General features: G+C 56.1%; 1 protein-coding gene across 1 annotated transcript in view; it reads left to right on the top strand.

Moving 5' to 3' along the window:
• ACOX3 (acyl-CoA oxidase 3, pristanoyl) overlaps positions 1-17,882 on the top strand; it is a 48,242-nt gene that overhangs the window by 8,278 nt on the left and 22,082 nt on the right. Inside the window, 8 exon segments of the mRNA XM_024745138.1 lie at positions 203-277; positions 771-860; positions 3,081-3,224; positions 7,907-7,995; positions 13,342-13,387; positions 13,389-13,403; positions 15,232-15,414; positions 17,099-17,221. Coding sequence (XP_024600906.1) covers positions 203-277; positions 771-860; positions 3,081-3,224; positions 7,907-7,995; positions 13,342-13,387; positions 13,389-13,403; positions 15,232-15,414; positions 17,099-17,221 — 765 coding nt within the window.

Below are 17,882 nucleotides of genomic sequence, written 5' to 3'. Positions count from 1 at the left end.
GACAAGGACCCACTCCACGAGCTCGAGGCTGTGTCTCAGGGGACCCTGGGCCTTGGGTGCCGGTGCCCTTACCTCTGGGAACCTGATGACCTCGCTGTGGGATGCTGTGGTGCTGAGGGACCATGGTAGGGTGGGTGTGAAGTCCCAGGGCGGCGGCACTCATTAGCTTCCACCTTTTTACGTCATGGTGTTCTGTTTTCAGACCTTTGGATCAGCGATCTACAGCTCTGGTTCTGAAAGACATTTCAAATATCTTCCAAAGATCTTCACTATGGAGGTCAGTTGAGGGTCGTGGTAAGTCGTGAGCTCACGTCCTGTTCCCTGTTCCCCTTAGAGGTTTGTGGAAGGGGCAGCTTGCAGCAGGCGGTAGGGATGCCCCTCCTATCTCATGATGTTTTTAGGCTTTTCACCAAATAGCTAAGGCTGTTGTTTACCAAACTGGGATGTGCCAGATTCCCAGCATTATAGGAATTTAGGTTTTCGTTATCGAGGTAAAGCCTTCCGTTCTCTTCTGCTGCCCGGGAGCCGTTCTTGCCGCCGTGCTGATTTAGCGAGGCCGGCGTCAGCTCTTCCAACCTGCTGTTCTCACAGGCGGGAGCTGCGGCCGGCGGCCGGCATGGCAGGATGGCTCAGTAAGGTCACTGGTTGTTAGATAGGAAATGGAGATTCGGGGCTTTGATGGGGGGTTTAGGCTGTAAGGGAAAGGGTGTTGGCAGGGCCCCTCCATGAAGGGGACCCTCGCCTTACATCATTTTCTGTTTCCACATTAGATTTTTGGATGTTTTGCTCTGACCGAAGTGAGTCACGGGAGTAATACCAAGGCCATGCGGACGACCGCACACTACGACCCCACCACTGAGGTAGGTGATACCCGCCCGTCTGTCTCTGGGCTTCGAGCACGTGAAACGTGGTGTTGTCATGTAATGAGACCAGGAAACCCGTCTTTTTACGTGAGTGCACACTTGAGATCTCTCACGCAGAACACTGGAGCTTAGGAGATAAAGGCTGTGAGATGTGAAACCCAGTCCCACCCGGAAGTCTGTCCTGGTTTGGATTTGGGTGGCATTTGAATGTGGTGAAAGCACGAGCTACCATTTGGTAAAATTTATTTCTTTGTTTACCAGGTTTGGTGTTTGATTTGTAAACCGTTCAGTCTGCTCCTGCTTTGTAGAACAAACAGTAAAGAAGATTCCCTGTGACTCTTGTCCCTCTCTAGCTGTCTGTCTGCATCCCCCTGCCTGTGGCCAGGCTCTTTTGGGCAGTGGCCCGGCCCCTCCGGTCCTGGCACTCCTCCTGCATTCGTGGATTCTCGTGGCACGTGTCCGGGGGACCCTGGCGGTCCTTGCTGTCAGAGGACGTGTGCTCTAGAGGAGGCGAGCCTGTGAACAGATGATGGGGTCGTGGTGTGTGGGGCGGAGAGGACGGGGCGTGCAGGGGATCTGTGACCTCTGCTGCTCGCATCCTGCGGCCCCTCTCCCATCACTGGCGTCGGGCCCCTTTGCCCCCATGTCTCCCAGAGGCCCGCATCCTTCTGCCACTTTCTCACGGTGCTGGGATCCTGGGACCCTTTGGCCTTCACCCGCCCGGTTGGTCGTGTGGTTCGGCAGTCCCGTGCAGCAGAGTGAAGCCGTGTCCCGTGCGTCTGCTCAGCACGCGGCCATCATTCACGGGACGGCGCGGACCGAGTGTGGGCTGTGTGGAACGCGGACAGGCAGTTGTTTTTTTTTGCGGTACGTGGACCTCTCACTGTTGTGGCCTCTCCCGTTGCGGAGCACAGGCTCTGGACGCGCAGGCTCAGCGGCCATGGCTCACGGGCCCAGGTACTCCACAGCATGTGGGATCTTCCCGGACCGGGGCACGAACCCGTGTCCCCTGAATCGGCAGGCGGACTCTCAACCACTGCGCCACCAGGGAAGCCCAGGCAGTTGTTTTTGACCCCGTTCCTCTTGGCGTTTGTCCTTAAGTGCAGATCGGTCAAGATTAGGATCCCCGAGCCTCCCACGGGCCGCGGGTTTTGTTGGTCTAGACAACGGGTATTTGTTGAGCACCTACTGTGTGCTAGAAGCTGCGGTAAGGGCCTGGACTCACAGCGGCGAGCAGGCCGGTGGGACTCTTATGCTGGAGGGGAGATGCCGACGGTCACCGGTGTGGAGAAGCTGGATGTGCCAGGGCTGTGGAGACGCGGGGGGTGAGGAGAGAGTGTGGAGGGTGCGGGGAGGGTGTCTGTGTATTAACTCGTGCAGTGCCACACGTACAGTTTATAAAATCATACACACCGCCGGTTACAGAAGGGAATTCTCCCTGTGAGCCCTGCAAGAACAAGGGAAGCTGAACTGGAACCGGCCTCCAGGGGCCTCGGGAATTTATGCGGAGGTGACACGCTCTCCGCTGCCCGCAGGCGCGGTCCGTCCAGTGACCAGGACGCCCTCTCCTTGGAATGTGTCCCGGGCCCTCCATTGGGGCGCCTCCTGGGGGCAGCCCCCAGTCCTGCTTTCCTCTTGCTCTTGTGCTCTGTCCTGCCTCCCCAAGGCCCCGGCTGTGTCCTCGGAGGACCTGTCCCCTCCTGTCTGCTCCTTCTTTAATTCCTGTGCTTGTCTGCCTCGTGCTCCTGGGCTCGTGGGGTGTCGTCCCCCCGTCATCTCTCCCAGCCTGTAGGTGGGAGAGACAGGGCGAGCTGAGGGACAGAACGTCGTGAATCAGAAGTGGATGAGGGGTCAGGCAGGCGTGAGGCAGGGGAGGGGACCCGTGCCTCATCCCAAAGGCCGTGTTCAGGGGAGGCTTGCTGGGAAGGTAAACCCTGTCGGGCATTGGCAGCTTCCAAGGTATTTTGCGTATATTTTATTGTTCGACATACTGGTCATCGTTTTCCATAGGAAGGTGCTTCTTTAAGTCGTAAGACCCAGCACGTGCTCTGTTTAAAAGCAGGGCGACCTGTGCCACGCAGGAGATAACCTGCAGCCTGTTCTTGCCTTTGCCTCAAGAGACTTTGAACAGAGAAAATTGAGTGTGTCAAAGAGAGAAAGAAATTCCGCGTATTCCCCAGTCTCCAGCTGTAACTTTCATTTTTTTCCCTCGTGCAGGAACTCATCATACATTCCCCTGATTTCGAAGCCGCCAAGTTCTGGGTTGGCAATCTGGGCAAGACGGCTACGCACGCGGTGGTGTTTGCTCAGCTGTACACGCCCGGGGGCCAGTGCCACGGGCTGCACCCCTTTGTCGTGCAGGTAAGGGCAGGTTTTATCGAGGGGGTGTCTGGCCAGTCTGGAGACATTTTCATCACAGCTGGGGATGGGGTGCTTCTGGCATCTGGGGTCCAGACCAAGGGTGCCTTTAACACCCTGCAGTACACACGACAGCCCTGCTGCCAACCCCCGCCAGAAGCCTGACCAGCCCCAAATGTCAGTGTGCTGCCGCTGAGAAACCCTGAGCCCAGGATCAGCTCGGGGAGGATCTCCATCCTCCTGGGGGCCACACTGGCATGGTGGGATGCCTGTCCCCACCCCCCAGGCTCTGGCAGCCGGTCTCAGGGGCTCCAGGAGTCCCGACGTGAAGTCTGACTTGGGGGCTTTCGTGTAGCCCCTTCTTGGGTCACAAACAGAGCTTTGGCCATCGGGGGTGCCTGGGATGGCCGGCCTGTTTCCCGCTGCCAAGGGCGGCTGCAGTGTCCCTGGACTTGGAGCTCTGGGAGGTTCTCCAGGACCTTTCTCTCTGGGCTGACTGGATACTGAATGACACCCTGCTTCCCCCACCCCCAGACCCATTCTGACATTTTTTATTCTCAAAGACTTTTCTGATGGGGGCGGTGCTCTCATGAGAGAAGAAGATCATCATTTTTTTTAAAAATTGAGCTGAAATTCATGTAACATGCAATTAACCATTTTATTTATTTTTAAATTAAATTATTTTCTTGGCCTTGCTGTGTGGCTTGCGGGATCTTAGTTCCCCGACCAGGGATTGAACGCCGGCCCACGGCAGTGAAAGCGCAGAGTCTGAACCACTGGGCCACCAGGGAATTACCAAAATTAACCATTTTAAAGTGAGCAATTTAGGGAATTCACGATGTTTATCTCTCTAGTTTCAGAGCGTTTCCTTTCTAGAAGAAACCCCGCGCTCATTCAGCACTGCCCCCCTGCCACCCTCCCCAGCTCTGGCAGCCAGTGGCCTGCTTTCCGTCGCTATGCATCTCCCTCTTCGGGATGTTTCATATAAAATGCATCACGCGCTTTATGACCTTTTGTGTCTGACTTCTTTCTCTTCATGTGTCTTTGAAGTTCATCCACGTTGCAGCCTGTCCCAGAACCCCCTTCCTTTTCAAGCCTGAATGATCCATTATGTGGATGGTCCACAGTCTGTGTATGCATTCGTCCTTTGATGGATGTTGGGTGGTTTCACCTTTTGGCTGTTGGGAGTAATGTCACTGTCAACATTCATGAGCAGTGCCTGTTTGCACACCAGTCTTCAGTTCTTCGGGGTATGTACCTAGGAGTGGAATTGCTGTGTCGTACGGTCATTCTGTGTTCAATTTTTTGTAGAATCCCGTACTAGTTTCCACCATTTTACATCCCCACCTGCACTGCTGAGGGCTCCAGTTTCTTCACATCCTTACCAACACTTGTTATTTTCCTTTTTTCCCCCATAACCACCCTAGTGGGTACGAAGCAGTATCTGGTTGTGATTTTGATTTGCATTTTCTTAATAACCAACGATGTGGAGCATATTTTCCCGTGCCATTTGCCTATCTTCTTTGTCAAAATGTCTATTGAAATCCTTTGCCCTGTGGAACCAAGCAGGGACTGAGAAAGCAAAGGCTGTTTGCTCAGAGCTGGCTGAGCCGGGGGTCAGCCTTTGTCATTGTTATTGGCGGAGACCCAGAGGCAGGCAGAGGCGTGGGCGAGCTTCCCAGTGGAGAAAAGGGGGCTCAGGGGGCCTGACGGGGCTGGGGGCTGTGGGGGTCTAGAAGGGGGGGCATCCCTTGTGACTGGTTAGGGGGCAGGTGGGGCCTTCTGGGGTTGGTCCTGAGTCGGAGGCAGGACAACGATTAGGGAGGCCGTCAGTATTGATCGAGTCCTGGCCGATTGTCCAGCAGTGGCTGTTCGGCCTCCTGGCTTGTCACTAGAGACAGCAGTCTGCCCTCCTGCAGGTCCGACTCCCAGCAGGCTGGCTCCCGGGGCTGGCAGCTGCGGGCCAAGGGTCAGAGCCCTGCTCTCGCACGTGGTCTGGTCACCGTCCAGTTGTAGTATGTTCAGACCCTCAGTTCCTTTCTTAATCGGATTGTTTGTGATTTTTGGTGAGTCGCAAGGGTTCTTTATATATTCTGCATACCAAGCCTTATCAGATGGATGGTGGGCGAATATTTCCTCCTGTTCTAAAATTGTCTTCACTTTCTCGATAACGTCCTCTGTGCACAAGGGCTTGAATTTTGACGACGTCCAGTCGACCCATTTCCCTTTGGTGCTCATGTCCTTATTTTTCAATTTGCAATGAACCCCTGCAGACCAGGTGTAGTTTTTGATACCTAAGGCAACCACACGCTGTTTCTGGAGTATAGATTTGTACCCGAAGTGAACTTCTTACGGAAATCGGACTTGAATGCAATGTCTTTCAGCGTCTCCGGCTCTTAGATTGTAGAGCCGCGGTGTTCTGGATTCTTGTGCTTTAAACACTCAGTAGGGTGTTGCGGCCCTCCACCTGACACATCCTCTCTGTACTTAGTGTACTTAGTGCCTATCCAGTGCAGGCTCGAGGGCGGCATGGATCCTGTTCTCGTGGAGTTTACCGTCTACTCAGAAAGAGAGGTTGCAATAAGTCATCCCAAAGCTATTTAATTAGAATGTGGTATGTGCCACAGGCCATTAGCTGGTAAGTGGAGGGGTATAATTTTTTTTATTGGAAAGTCCAACAGGATTAGTTTAATGCAGTGTAGTGGTTTACGCTATTTAGGTACCAATACTTCTTTTCCTTTAATGAAAAAAGTTTTGTGGTTTTTTTTATTGAGGTATACTTGATTTACAACGTTATTTTAGTTTCAGGTGTACGATGCAGTGATTCAAAATTTTCATGGTTTTTGCTCCATTTAAAGTTATTATGAAATATTGGCTACACTCCCTGTGCTATACCACGTATCCTCGTAGCTTATTTACTTTATACGTAGCAGCGTGTATCTACCAGAGGGCATAATTTATTGCAGGTTGGTTATATCACATCAGGTGGACAGTCTCCAAATAGTATGGGAAATGTTATACGTAAATTGATACAATTTAATACTTTTGAGAAGAGGAGCCCATTAACTTAATTCTGGTTTTGACTTTAGTGAGCGTCCTTTCCTTGATTTGAGAGGTTAACATGAAGTTTGTAAGGACGATGTTATCATTTCTTTCTAGATGAACTGAAAACTGGCATTAGCAGTGTTTTTCTGTTTGATCACTTGAAAATCACTAACTGTTTTTTATATCTCTTCTCCTCTCCATCTTTTTTGTTTTGTTTTTGGTTTTTTTTTGCGGTACACGGGCCTCTCACTGCTGTGGCCTCTCCCGTTGCGGAGCACAGGCTCCGGACGCGCAGGCTCAGCGGCCATGGCTCACGGACCCAGCCGCTCTGCGGCATGTGGGATCCTCCTGGACTGGGGCACGAACCCGTGTCCCCCGCATCGGCAGGCGGACTCTCAACCACTGCGCCACCAGGGAAGCCCTCCATCTTTTTTTAAAAACTATTTTTTTCTATTTCATAAGGATTTCAAGAGTTTTTATCTGAATCTTCACTGAGCCTTATTGTTTGTCGCTAGCCTTCAATTTTATTTTATCAGTATTATAAAGTTCAACTAAATTAGCTAACTGTTCCACTGAAAGCAAGAAAAACTAGCAATTCATACAAATAGCTAGATTTCTAATAGCACAAATTCAGTAGTTCTTTAACACGGAGCTTTTTTTCAGCCTCCGTGCCGTTGACATTCGGGGCTGGATAATTCCATGCTGCGGGACCACCCCGTGCCCTGTAGGATGTTTAGCGGCATCGCTGGCCTCTCCCCACTGGATGCCTATAGTACCCGCCACTTATGACGACCCAAGATATCAACAGCCATCGGCAGATGACCCTGGGAGGGGAGGGTGGCGCAATCACGCCTGGTAGGAATCACTAAAGGTCTTTGAGAACGAAACTCCATACTGTCCGCTTAGAGCGCACGAAGCGAGGACCAGTGAGCCAGCTGTCTCTGTGTGTGTTAGCAAGTATATTTACAGGAAGCTCATTTGGGGGAGCAGAGATTTACAAGTGATCCACAGCAGGTGTGTTCACAACCATTTTGTCATTTCATTAAAAGCCAGTGGAAAGTCCTCCATCTAAAACGTGACTGGGAAATACCTGGCCTCCTCCAGGCAGCACGTACCAGTCAGCTCCTCCGCCAGTGTCCTGGGGCCGCCATAACCAAACAGAGCGCCACACACCAGGGGCCTGAAACCACAGAAATTTACTCTCCACAGTCTGGAGGCCAGAGGTCTGAAATCAAGGTGTCAGAAAGGCCATACTCCCCCCGGAGGCTCCGTGGGAGGGTCCTTCCTGTCTCTTCCAGCTTCTGGTGACCCCAGAGTTCCCGGGCTGTGGTCGCTTCCTTCCCATCTCTGCTTCCGTCTGCACGTGGCCCCCCTCTCTCCATGCCCTCTCCTCCTCTGACTCTTGGAGGACAGCGGTCATTGGATTCAGCGCCCACCCAGGTAACCCAGAGTGACCTCACCTCCAGATCCTTAATTATATCTGCAAGGACCCTGTCTCCCAACAAGGTCACATGTTTGGAGGACACTTCAACCCACGGCAGCTACACAGAGGGAGCCTGTGGCTCGGTCACTGGGGGTTTCGAACATTTTCATCTTGATTTTCTTGTGGTCATAAGAGTTGCCATCTGTGGTCTGTGCAGATTCGGGACCCGAAGACCCTTCTTCCCATGCCAGGGGTGATGGTTGGCGACATCGGAAGGAAGCTTGGACAGAACGGTCTGGACAATGGGTGAGCGCACACTTTGTACTTGACGGTCACTCCTCCAGGGGTCGTTCCTCAAGGCTGCCTGCTCAGTACATCCTACCTGTGAGCCCACCGGCTCCCTCAGTGCTGTCCCCGTACCCTCCCAGGCTCCTGCGGGATGCGCCTTACCTCTGCACTTGAGATCATGTTGGAAAGGGCCGGGTCCTGTTTGTACTCCAGCCTCAGGAGACATAAGTGGCCCCAAGTGCAGAGTTTCTCGCTGGCAGGTGGCTGCTCCAGCTCTCAGGCCAGGCTCAGGCTGGACACCCATATCCCGTGGGGGCCTCAGCCTGTGACCCGGGCCCTGCTCCCCGTCCTGGAGCTCAGGCACCCAACAGGTGTCCACGCTGGTTCTGGGGACAGAGCCGGGTGCCGGGTAGCGGGGGCAGAGTGGCCTGAGATGAGACCTGGGCTTGGGGAGCTGGAGGGGGGCGGGTGGGCAGGCGAGCCACGTCAGGAAGGGCCTTGGAGTCTCCCTGAGGGATTCCCGGGCTCATTCATGGCATGAGTTTTGGAATCAGATCTGGGTTCAAATCCTGAGTCCACCTCTGCCTCTTTGTGTTATCTTGACCAGCTTTCTTGGCCGTCTCCTTCTCTGTAAGGTGGGCATGATGTCCCCAAGCCGGGCCCTCGCGTAGCCCTGCCTGGGGGCCAGGCATGGTCTTACCGACCTTTGCTACCTGTCAGTGCTCTCCTCACCTGTGCCTGTGGGCGGGACTCACATGCCGTCTCCCGGAGAGCCTGGCTGAGATGCTTTGTGCCCCTCTGTTCTCCTGAGATGCTTTCTACCTGGGGGGGAAGCACAGCCGGGGGTTCCTTAGTCGTGTACCTCACGCTGCGTCTCGGGAACGTTCGCATACCTGCCGCTTCGTTGTGGGGGGGGGGCAGAGAACAGAGGAGCCTGCCTCGCCGTAGCTTGAGCCCGCTGCTTACCCTGACCCCGGTCGTTTTGAGTGTAAATCAGGAGGCAGCAGCTCATCTCCGAGAAAGACGCTGGGCCAGGTGGTCTCCCACCACCCTAAGCGTGGAGAAACCTCCTTTCAGCTGTCCCCCCTCCCCAGAGGTAGGGGAGCTGGGGGCACGGAGAGTGTCTCAAACCTCTGCTTGGACCCTCAGAACAGGTGGGGCCCCAGCCTGTACCAGAGAGGGCGGGAGAACCATCGATTTTCACTCTGTGTAGCTGGAGGAGAAAACGGAAGGGTGTTGCTAAAAAGTGAAACCAGAAACACACACACACAGCCCTTCTAACCTATACCTGTCTAGAGCTTTGAGTGCCTCTCTTGCTGGCTTGTGAAAAGAGCCTGTTAATTAACGCTGGAGCCTGGGGTGGGGGGAGGAGGGTGTCAATTCCCTTCCATCACTGCTTTGTGCGGGTGCATGGGGCCCCCCCAACAGGGATGGGCCATGTGGCCTGTGGTCCTTGGGACAGGGGAAGCTCTGCAGCCCTCAGAGTGAGGCCGCCACGCGGCGTGGAGTGTTTGAGAAGATGGACCCGATCTGGCTGAGGTGAGGCAGCATCAAGGAGGACCATGCGGGAGGTGGAGGTGGAAGGCCCCGTCTTGCTCTGGGCCCTGAGCACGAGCGTCCTTTTATTAGATCCACGCGTCCCATTGTGGGACCCGGAAAATGCGTGTACGGTGACTCCATCTGTGGAAGGGTCTGTGCTCACACGTAAGGCCGGGCAGGTGTGTCTCCAGGCGCCTGGCGGTGGGAAATGACCCTCCAGTTGTGAACAAGTGCTGCTGGGTCACTGCTGTCCAAGGAAGGCCTTGGGTGAGGTCACAGATCTCCAGTCCCCGTTCATTTGGTTTTACAAGTTAGAACCTTTAACACTGTTTGGGGACATCCGTGAAAAACTCTGCCCTTGGTCCTCCCTCCCGTTTTATTTATTTTTATTTATTTATTTTATTTTTTAACATCTTTATTGGAGTATAATTGCTTTACAATGGTGTGTTAGTTTCGTTTCAGAGACTGTTAGTCCCGTTTTAGAGACTATTTGTTTCTTATTGCGATGGTCCCGGGGAGTCACACCAGCGTAGCAAAGGCCCTCCTAAATAAACATGTCACGTCCGAGGGGCAAAGCCCTTCAGAGACTCAGCAGTGCCAGCCCGGTGCCGCCAGGGGGCAGCATGGTGACTACCCTGAAGCCGGCTCAGAGCGGCACCCCCAAACCAGAGTCGCCGTTCCCATGGGGCCACTTGGAGGCCGGCAGACAGGACGTGGAAGCAGCCGTACCCTGAGCCTTTGAAGGTTCAGTGGTGCCTGGGGTCCCTCGGCCGCTGGGCTGGGGCTGGGATGTGGGCCAGGGGCGGTGACGCAGGCAGTGGCCGCCCCGCCAGAAACGCAGCTGTCCCTGCCAGCTTCGGGGCGCACGCCCAGCAGAGGGCGCGCGGGTCTGAGTCCCTGGCTTTCCTTGTTTGCAGGCCGCTTGCAGAGCAGGGTCGCGATTGAGATCTTTTATTTTGAAAAAGTGGTTAACAGTTCATAGGCAGATCACAGGGATTCGTGAGTCTGTGGGAAGACTGTCTAGAAATCAGAGGCAGACGTAAATTGCCCGGATTACTTTTAGCCAAATAACTCTAAAAGCAAATCAGTAAAGATCCCTCAAGTGAACTGTTGAGCCTCACCTTCAAGGTGGGCTGCAGGGCATCCTCACACTTGCTCAGAGGTGAGGTGGGGAAGCATCTCCAGAGCGGCTGGGAGGACGTCCCGTGAGGCTCTGGGGCCCAGGTGGGGCTGGGGCAGCAGTGAGAGGCCCCAGGAGCAAGGAGGCCACTGGGACGTGGAACGGGTGGCCCAGGAGGAAGGGGGTGCAGGGCCCGGGGCAGGGTCTGCCGCCCGCAAGCCCCCCAGCCCTGCCGTATGCTCACACTATCGTGTCACGCGCACACCCCGTGTCAGATACGAGCTATGCGGCCCCCGCCCCCTGCCCTCTGGGGACACTGGGGATTCTGACCAGGCTGGCCAGCATCCACTGTTTCTGGAGCAGCCTTTGCCACATGGCAGTGCCCAACAGACAATGTGTAAAATTTCGACTTCAGTTAAACTCCAGCGAATAGTTTTGCGACTATAAATACATTCCGCCTTGTTCCATCCCCGTGTGGCAGGGAAGGGTGAAGACGTTTCCACTCCTTAAAACGGGCACTCTCAGCTGACAGCATCAGACTTGGAAAAGCATTCCTCGCCTTTAAGTGATGAGTTGGACCAGGCCAGGGACGTCGGCACTGAGGCCGGGCGCTCTAGAGACGTGGGTCCCGGGGCCAATCAGAGCCGCCCCACAAAGGCCCCGACGAGTGGCTCCCTCCAGGCAGTGCCTTCGGGTGCTCGGGCCGGGCCTGCGTTTCACACGCCGGAGGGAGACCCTGGCCTGGATGCTGCTGGGGGCCTCACGTGCAGAAATCCTAGTCGCTTCCGAAGGAATCTGGGAGGGGCCCCTCCAGCCGCCCCACGCCCAGCCCCGGGTCTCAGCTCTTCCCCAGGTGCACTGGCTGTGTCACCCCTCAAGGCTGCCCCGGGACTCGGGGTTCTGTGGAGGTGCACCAGCACCCTTAGGACGATGTCTCGCTGCTGTTGATTCATCCCCGGCACTTATTACGTGTCTGCTAGGTGCCAGGCATGTGGCCCCCTTATAACAGGGTCACTAACGGCCACCGAAAGGCAAGTGGCTCAGTGGGCAACGTGGCCAGGACCGCCATCTAATGGTGCTGTGGGACCCCTGGGTGCTCACCTTGGGGCAGGGGTGGGAATCGTGGCAGGCATCTTGGAGGAGGTGGCAGCGCTCTGAGGGCCGTCGGCCCCGAGGCCAGGAGAGGGCCTGGCCGGCTTGACGGTCACAGGCAGATGTTACGGGCTGTTGCAGCAGTTGACAGGGGTCCCGCCGGAGGGCTTACCACGTTTCCCTACGGGTTTAGAGTCTGTTGGTCCCAGGGACCCAAGATTCTCGTGCCGGGTGTGACCATTCCGAGCTGAGGTTTAGACAGGCCTCTGCTCCCGTGTGCGGGACAGGGGGACGAGGTGGGGTCTGGAGAGAGCCAAGGGGGAGGCTGTTGCAGGAAATGGGACAAGAAGAGGCACAGACCATCAGGACACAGCCCGGGGTGGGGGTAAGCACCGTGGCTCGGGACGGTGCCTGGGGAGCCACGCAGCCTGGGATCCAAGAAGGAGCTGGGGGGTGGTACGCGGAGCTGCCCCCCTTCTCCGCAGGGCACTGCTCTTCTCCCCAGAGCTGCTTCCTGTGGTTCAGTAAAAGAATGTTCCGTGTGACATCGAAACTGCTTAGAGATCAGATAAGGCGCTGTCGGAACTATTGATATTTTAAGATGGTTTGGGTTTTTTTGCAGTGTCTGTACCACCCGTTACTTCACATAACCTTGTTCCCTGCACTGTCGTGAGATAGATTTTCCTTCCTGACAACCACAGAAAACACCTTCGATTACTGACACACGCGTGATCCCCAGGGATGCGTGTGCCTGCGTGTTCTCAGCTGCTCAGGGGAGCTGACTCGCCTGCCCCCGGAGCCCTAATGGGATGGTGCGGTACTCCTGTTTGACTCGGGACGTTTAAAACCTCAGTTTGCTGACTTTGTCACTCCGTGTGTGGACTCTGGTGTGGGATTCAAGTGTGAGAACCAGAGATCCTCATCTTTACGAGAACGGTCCCGCCTTTTCTGCTGAATGACCGGTCCCGGGTGTTCTGGCCGCAGCGAGCGAGGACGTTTCCTCCCAGCGTGTAGTGTGGCGGGAGCCCGCGTGCAGCCCTGAGGCCCGAGCGCCGGTGGTAGTGGGGGTGGGGGCGCTCGCCTGCATCATTACCAACAGACGGCCGCTTGACCTCACGCAGAGCCCATCGCTCACACCACCTTTGGCTGACGCCTGCTCTTTTGAATAGAAAAATTTGTTGAAATGTCCTGTCTACTGGTGCCTTCTCTCTCCCGTGTTTTTGTTTTGTTGTGTTTTGTTAGGTTTGGTTTTTGTTTTTGTTTTTTTGGTGTTTGGGGGATTATGTCACCTTTTGAGCTGTCCTTTGCTTTTTTTTTTTTTTTTGCGGTACGCGGGCCTCTCACCGTTGTGGCCTCTCCCGTTGCGGAGCACAGGCTCCAGACGCGCAGGCTCAGCGGCCATGGCTCACGGGCCCAGCCGCTCCGCGGCATGTGGGATCTTCCCGGACCGGGGCATGAACCCGTGTCCCCTGCATCGGCAGGCGGACTCTCAACCACTGCGCCACCAGGGAAGCCCTGTCCTTTGCTTTTATTTGACTGAGTTTCAGGAGGGAGAGGAGATAAGCCCCGGGGGCCGACCCCAGTTTAACCAGAAGTGCTGTGTCTCCACACAGATTTGCCATGTTCCACAAGGTCAGGATTCCTCGCCAGGACCTTTTTTTTTAGCCATGTTAAGGTACAGCTGCCTCCAGGCCCACAGGACACCCACAACCCTGTGCTCAGAGGGGGACAGTCACCACAGGAGCCCGTGGCCCGTGCAAACCTGTCTAGGATCAGGTCCCAGTGCCGCCAACGGGGACGAGAGTGCTTGGGTCAGCCACACCCCCAGGGCTCCGAGCACGATGACCTCCCCCCACCCCACCCCTGCCAGCCCCCCCGGCATTTCAGTCAGGGAGGTTGCCCCCACCGGTGCTGTTTCCCACCAGGGGCTTAAGAGTGAAAGGGTCGCCTGGTGGGCTGTGCACCAACGGGGGTGACAGTGTCCTCTGGTGTCTGACCACGCCCCTAAGTTCATTGAGTGTAGACATGCAGTGGCACTGGGCGCTTTCCAGACGTGGTCAAGTCAGGGTAGCTGAGCCCTCCCGGGCCTGAACCCACAGCCGGGATGACGCGTCCCGGGAGCACGTGTGCGTGTGAGAACCCCACCTGACATTGAGCTTCGGCTGCTTGGAGCCAAGAGAACAGGGCTTCAACGAGTGTGACGGGTACCTTCAGATGACGCGAGAAGCTAGAGGTGACACAGGAAGCCGTTCAAGAATGGAAACAGCGATATAAAAAATGAATGAAAAGTACAAAAGTAAGTCATTGAGAGAACCCAACAGATGGGGTACATACAGCGGGAGAGTGAATTAGCAGTTGGAAATCAGAGTGAAGGAGGTGGCAGGAAAGGACGGAGAGAACCACGGAGACAATGTTTTGCAGAAATGATGAAGATAAATGTCTCTAAAGTAAAGAAGGAAGGAAACCTTGGCGGAGGGGCCCATACAGGGGGAGTCCGGGTCTCCCATCCCACACTCACTGCGGAGAAACGTCAGAACCTCGTAGAGAAGATGCTGAGGCCTTCCAGAGAGAGGGTGGTGAGCCAACCCCCAGGGAATAAAAGCCCCTTCAGTCTCAGAGTTCTCCGGCACGACGCCGAACGCGAGAAGTCAGTGAGATGACATTTCAAACCGTTGAGGGAAAGCAACTGTGAACGTGCTTCTTCTAAATCCAACCGGACTGTCATTCGTGCATGAGAACATAGCACATATTGTCGGCCAGAGGCTTGACGTGTTGCCACACATATACCAGAGTGGACATAATTTTGGAAGGAAAGTCCGAATCGTAAAATAAGTGAACCCAGGAGAAGCAGCAGCGGGTAAGGGAGGTGCACGTGACCGGATAACTTGGCGAGCCTTACGGGCAGATGTACCCACACGCCGCCGACGGCCCTCAAAGCACAAGCCACCGTTGGAAACAGCGATAAGCGCCTTGCGATTTACAACACGTTCAAAATAGATGCACATGGGCAATTACCCAGTTTCAAAGATCACAGAGGACAGCAGCTGACCATCACACCACTTAGAATGGTGGTTTGATGGACCGAGAGGAATCCCAGGTGGGGGGTGAGGGGGTGGGGGAAGGAGCCTGGTTTATAAACGAAATGTCGGTGCCAGCCATGCCCTCTGCTTCGGCTCCTGCGTCGCTCTCGGCACGGCTGTCCGGTCCTCGGTGGGACTGGGAGCGGGGCTTCGTACTTCCAGGTGGCCGTTTGCAGGTCTCTGCAGATGGTGCCCCGTCCTCCTGTCACTAGGCATCCTCCGTGCCTCCCCACAGCATCCCGTGATGGGGACGCCGGCCCCCGTGCAGCTTGGCCTCCTGGGCCCAGGGGCCTGTGTCTGGGGCGCCCTGGGGGCAGGGCCTGGAAGTGTTGAGTGAATAGAGGAGCGCCCCTCCACGTCTGTGCCCGTCCCCAAGGCAGCCTGCGGGTCCCAGGTCCGCCCTCACCTGCCTTCCTCCGGCAGGACGCCAGGCAGCACTTCAGCGAGTCCCTGGGCAGCCTGTCCTCCGGCCGGGTCGCCATCGCGGGCATGTCCGTCGTGAACCTAAAGCTGGCCGTGTCCATAGCTCTGCGTTTCTCAGCCACCAGGCGTCAGTTTGGACCAACAGACGAGGAGGAAGTACCGGTGCTGGAGTATCCGATGCAGGTACAGCTTCCGCAGGCGTGAGTTCACTTTCTTCCTGCCCCGCGTGCAGACACACCTCCTCTCTTAGGTCGCCGCACCTGGGTTGCTGGTTGCTGATCAGGTCTCTTCAGGAGTTAACAGAGGGAGTGACAGACACTCACAGGGCAGGAGTGCGGCGTCTGGGGCCACACGTGGTCTCGATAAATGGTCTTTAGTTGAACGGGAGTGTGTACGACCAGCAGGAGGCGCTCTGGTGAGGCCGAGGGAGCAGGTGTGAACGCTCACCCCACCTGCGGGACCCTGAACGTCCAGGCCGCGCTCCAACGCGCTCGTCCCATCCCTGGGAAGTGACCCCAGGACACAGCGGCTGAGGGTGTAGCACTGTTCGTGGTGACGTCCTTTAGCAGAGGGGACGCTCGCCCTCGGGTCCTCCGAGACGAGGCAGCCCTCGATGGCAGAGGTGCAACTCAGGCTGGGCATCACCTGGACGCCGGGGCGGGGCGGGGGACGCATTTTATCACAGCGAGCCCCCACCGGTGCCCCCGCGTCCCCAGCCCTTCTGTGCGCACCGTGCAGCTGCCCTGCACACCAGGTGGGCTGGGGATCCAGGTGGGTCCCCGAGGCTCGAGTCAGTGGCTCCTGCCAGAGTCAGCAGCTAAATCGGACCCAGGTCTTGGCCAGTTAGGCCTGAGCAAAGGTGTATCTGAGCGAAAGTTTCAGGAAATTGTAACTGAATCGAAGTTGTTTCTTTTAACACTTCTTTTACTATGGCCGTGAACCTGTTTTAATACCAAATAAACAAGTAAGGAAAAGCCCAGTGCCTGGTTCATTCCGGGCTGGCACGCAGTGTCCACCACACCACCAACCCCGTGGCCCTGGTGAGGTCACGGCACGTCCGACTGTCTGGGCATCAGGCCTGGCTCAGCGGTCACGAGAGCCCACCTGAGCCACATGCTTGGGCTCCTGACCCCAGGTCCACCCCCTCCCTGCTGTGTGTCCTTGGGCAAGCCACTGAACCTCTCTGTGCTCTAGTTTTCTCCTTTGTAAGTTGGGACTGCTGATAATACCTCTCTGTGAGTGGCTGTAAGGATTAAATACGTTAGTGCATGAGAAGCAGTTGGCACCGTGACCACACCCAGGAAACGGCAGGTGACCACGGTGCTGCCGACGGTGGCACCTGTCTCCCGGGTCCTTTCAGGCTCCGCCCCCTCCATCCACGCAACAGCGGATGTGCGCTGGTGAAAGAGACACCCTCCCTCGGCTCTCCACGAGCCTGTTTCCCCGTCTGGCTCTGGGGGCGGTTGCTTCATTCCCCGTAGGCTCCCGAAGCACAGGCATCGCCGGGTGGGCCCCGCGCTCGGGCACGGCCGCCTGGCTTTCTTAGTTCTCTTGTAGATCAGCATTTGCTCTGGCTCAGGGGTCACGTGGATGGGAGAGCGGTGAGGGGGCCGTGCAGGGTGGTGCACGCGGCACAGTTTCTCCTTGAGTGGGGTCGTCAGGGTGGTGCGGGAGGCCCGGCCACACTGGAAGAGCGTCGGGGGGCAGGCGTCACGGGGGTGGGTCCGGGAGACGTGCAGGACCTTCTGCAACGAGTGGGGATGGCGGGCAGCGAGTTCCTGGCGCTCCAGCCCCGTCACCCACCCCGGAAGGCAGGCGGGCCCTGGGGGCACTTGGAGGTCTCCAGGCAGGGATTTGTCTGTTTCAGCAATGGCGTTTACTTCCGTACCTGGCGGCGGCCTATGCCTTGGACCACTTTTCCAAATCTCTCTTCCTGGATCTGGTGGAGCTTCAGCAAGGCCTTCTGGGGAAAGACCGGAGCGCCAGGCAGGTGAGGGTCTCCGCTTTTCTCCACAGCGTTTATCATCCTTTAAATTTCGCTGGGCTTGGGCAGCACAGATTCGGCCTTTCTTTCAAAACAACCTCGGTGCGTGGATTCGCGGGGACGGAGGCTCTGTCCGACGTGACCCGTGGACTGTGTCCTCTCGGAGCCCTCGCTGCGATGGGAACGTGTCAGGCACGTGTCCACATTCCCGATTCTCAAGGATGTGCTGACACGTCTCCTGGTTCCCGTCTGTGAGTTCAGCTGCTGTTCTCCTCTTGAGAACGTGATGCTTTTGCAAAATCCACATTACCGGCCCCTCAGTCGATTTCACGGTTCTGATCCCTTTGTAAACAACCCGACAAAGGTCTGAATCCAGCTGACTGGATTTGACTTGACAGGCGGGCTTTGCTCCAGAAATGAGCGTGCAAATCCACTGAGACCGGCCCCTTCGTGGAAAGGGGTCCTCCGCTAATTTCTGTGTGGACGGTTCATGTGTTGTTTTCTTCCCCCCTTACGCTGCCTCGTGGGCAGCGGTGAAATGTGAATCACACCAAGGGCGCCTGAAAACTGGTTAGGAACGCTGCAGATCGGGGTTACGTACCACGCCCTGAAAAGCCTGTATCAAATTAGCACGTTTTGGAATATTCAGCGTAAACATCCAGGAGCC

Source organism: Neophocaena asiaeorientalis, unplaced genomic scaffold (genome assembly GCF_003031525.2).
Source record: "Neophocaena asiaeorientalis asiaeorientalis breed wild unplaced genomic scaffold, Neophocaena_asiaeorientalis_V1.1 scaffold65, whole genome shotgun sequence".
Classification (NCBI taxonomy): Eukaryota; Metazoa; Chordata; class Mammalia; order Artiodactyla; family Phocoenidae; genus Neophocaena; species Neophocaena asiaeorientalis.
This window is presented reverse-complemented; position numbering and strand designations above follow the sequence as displayed.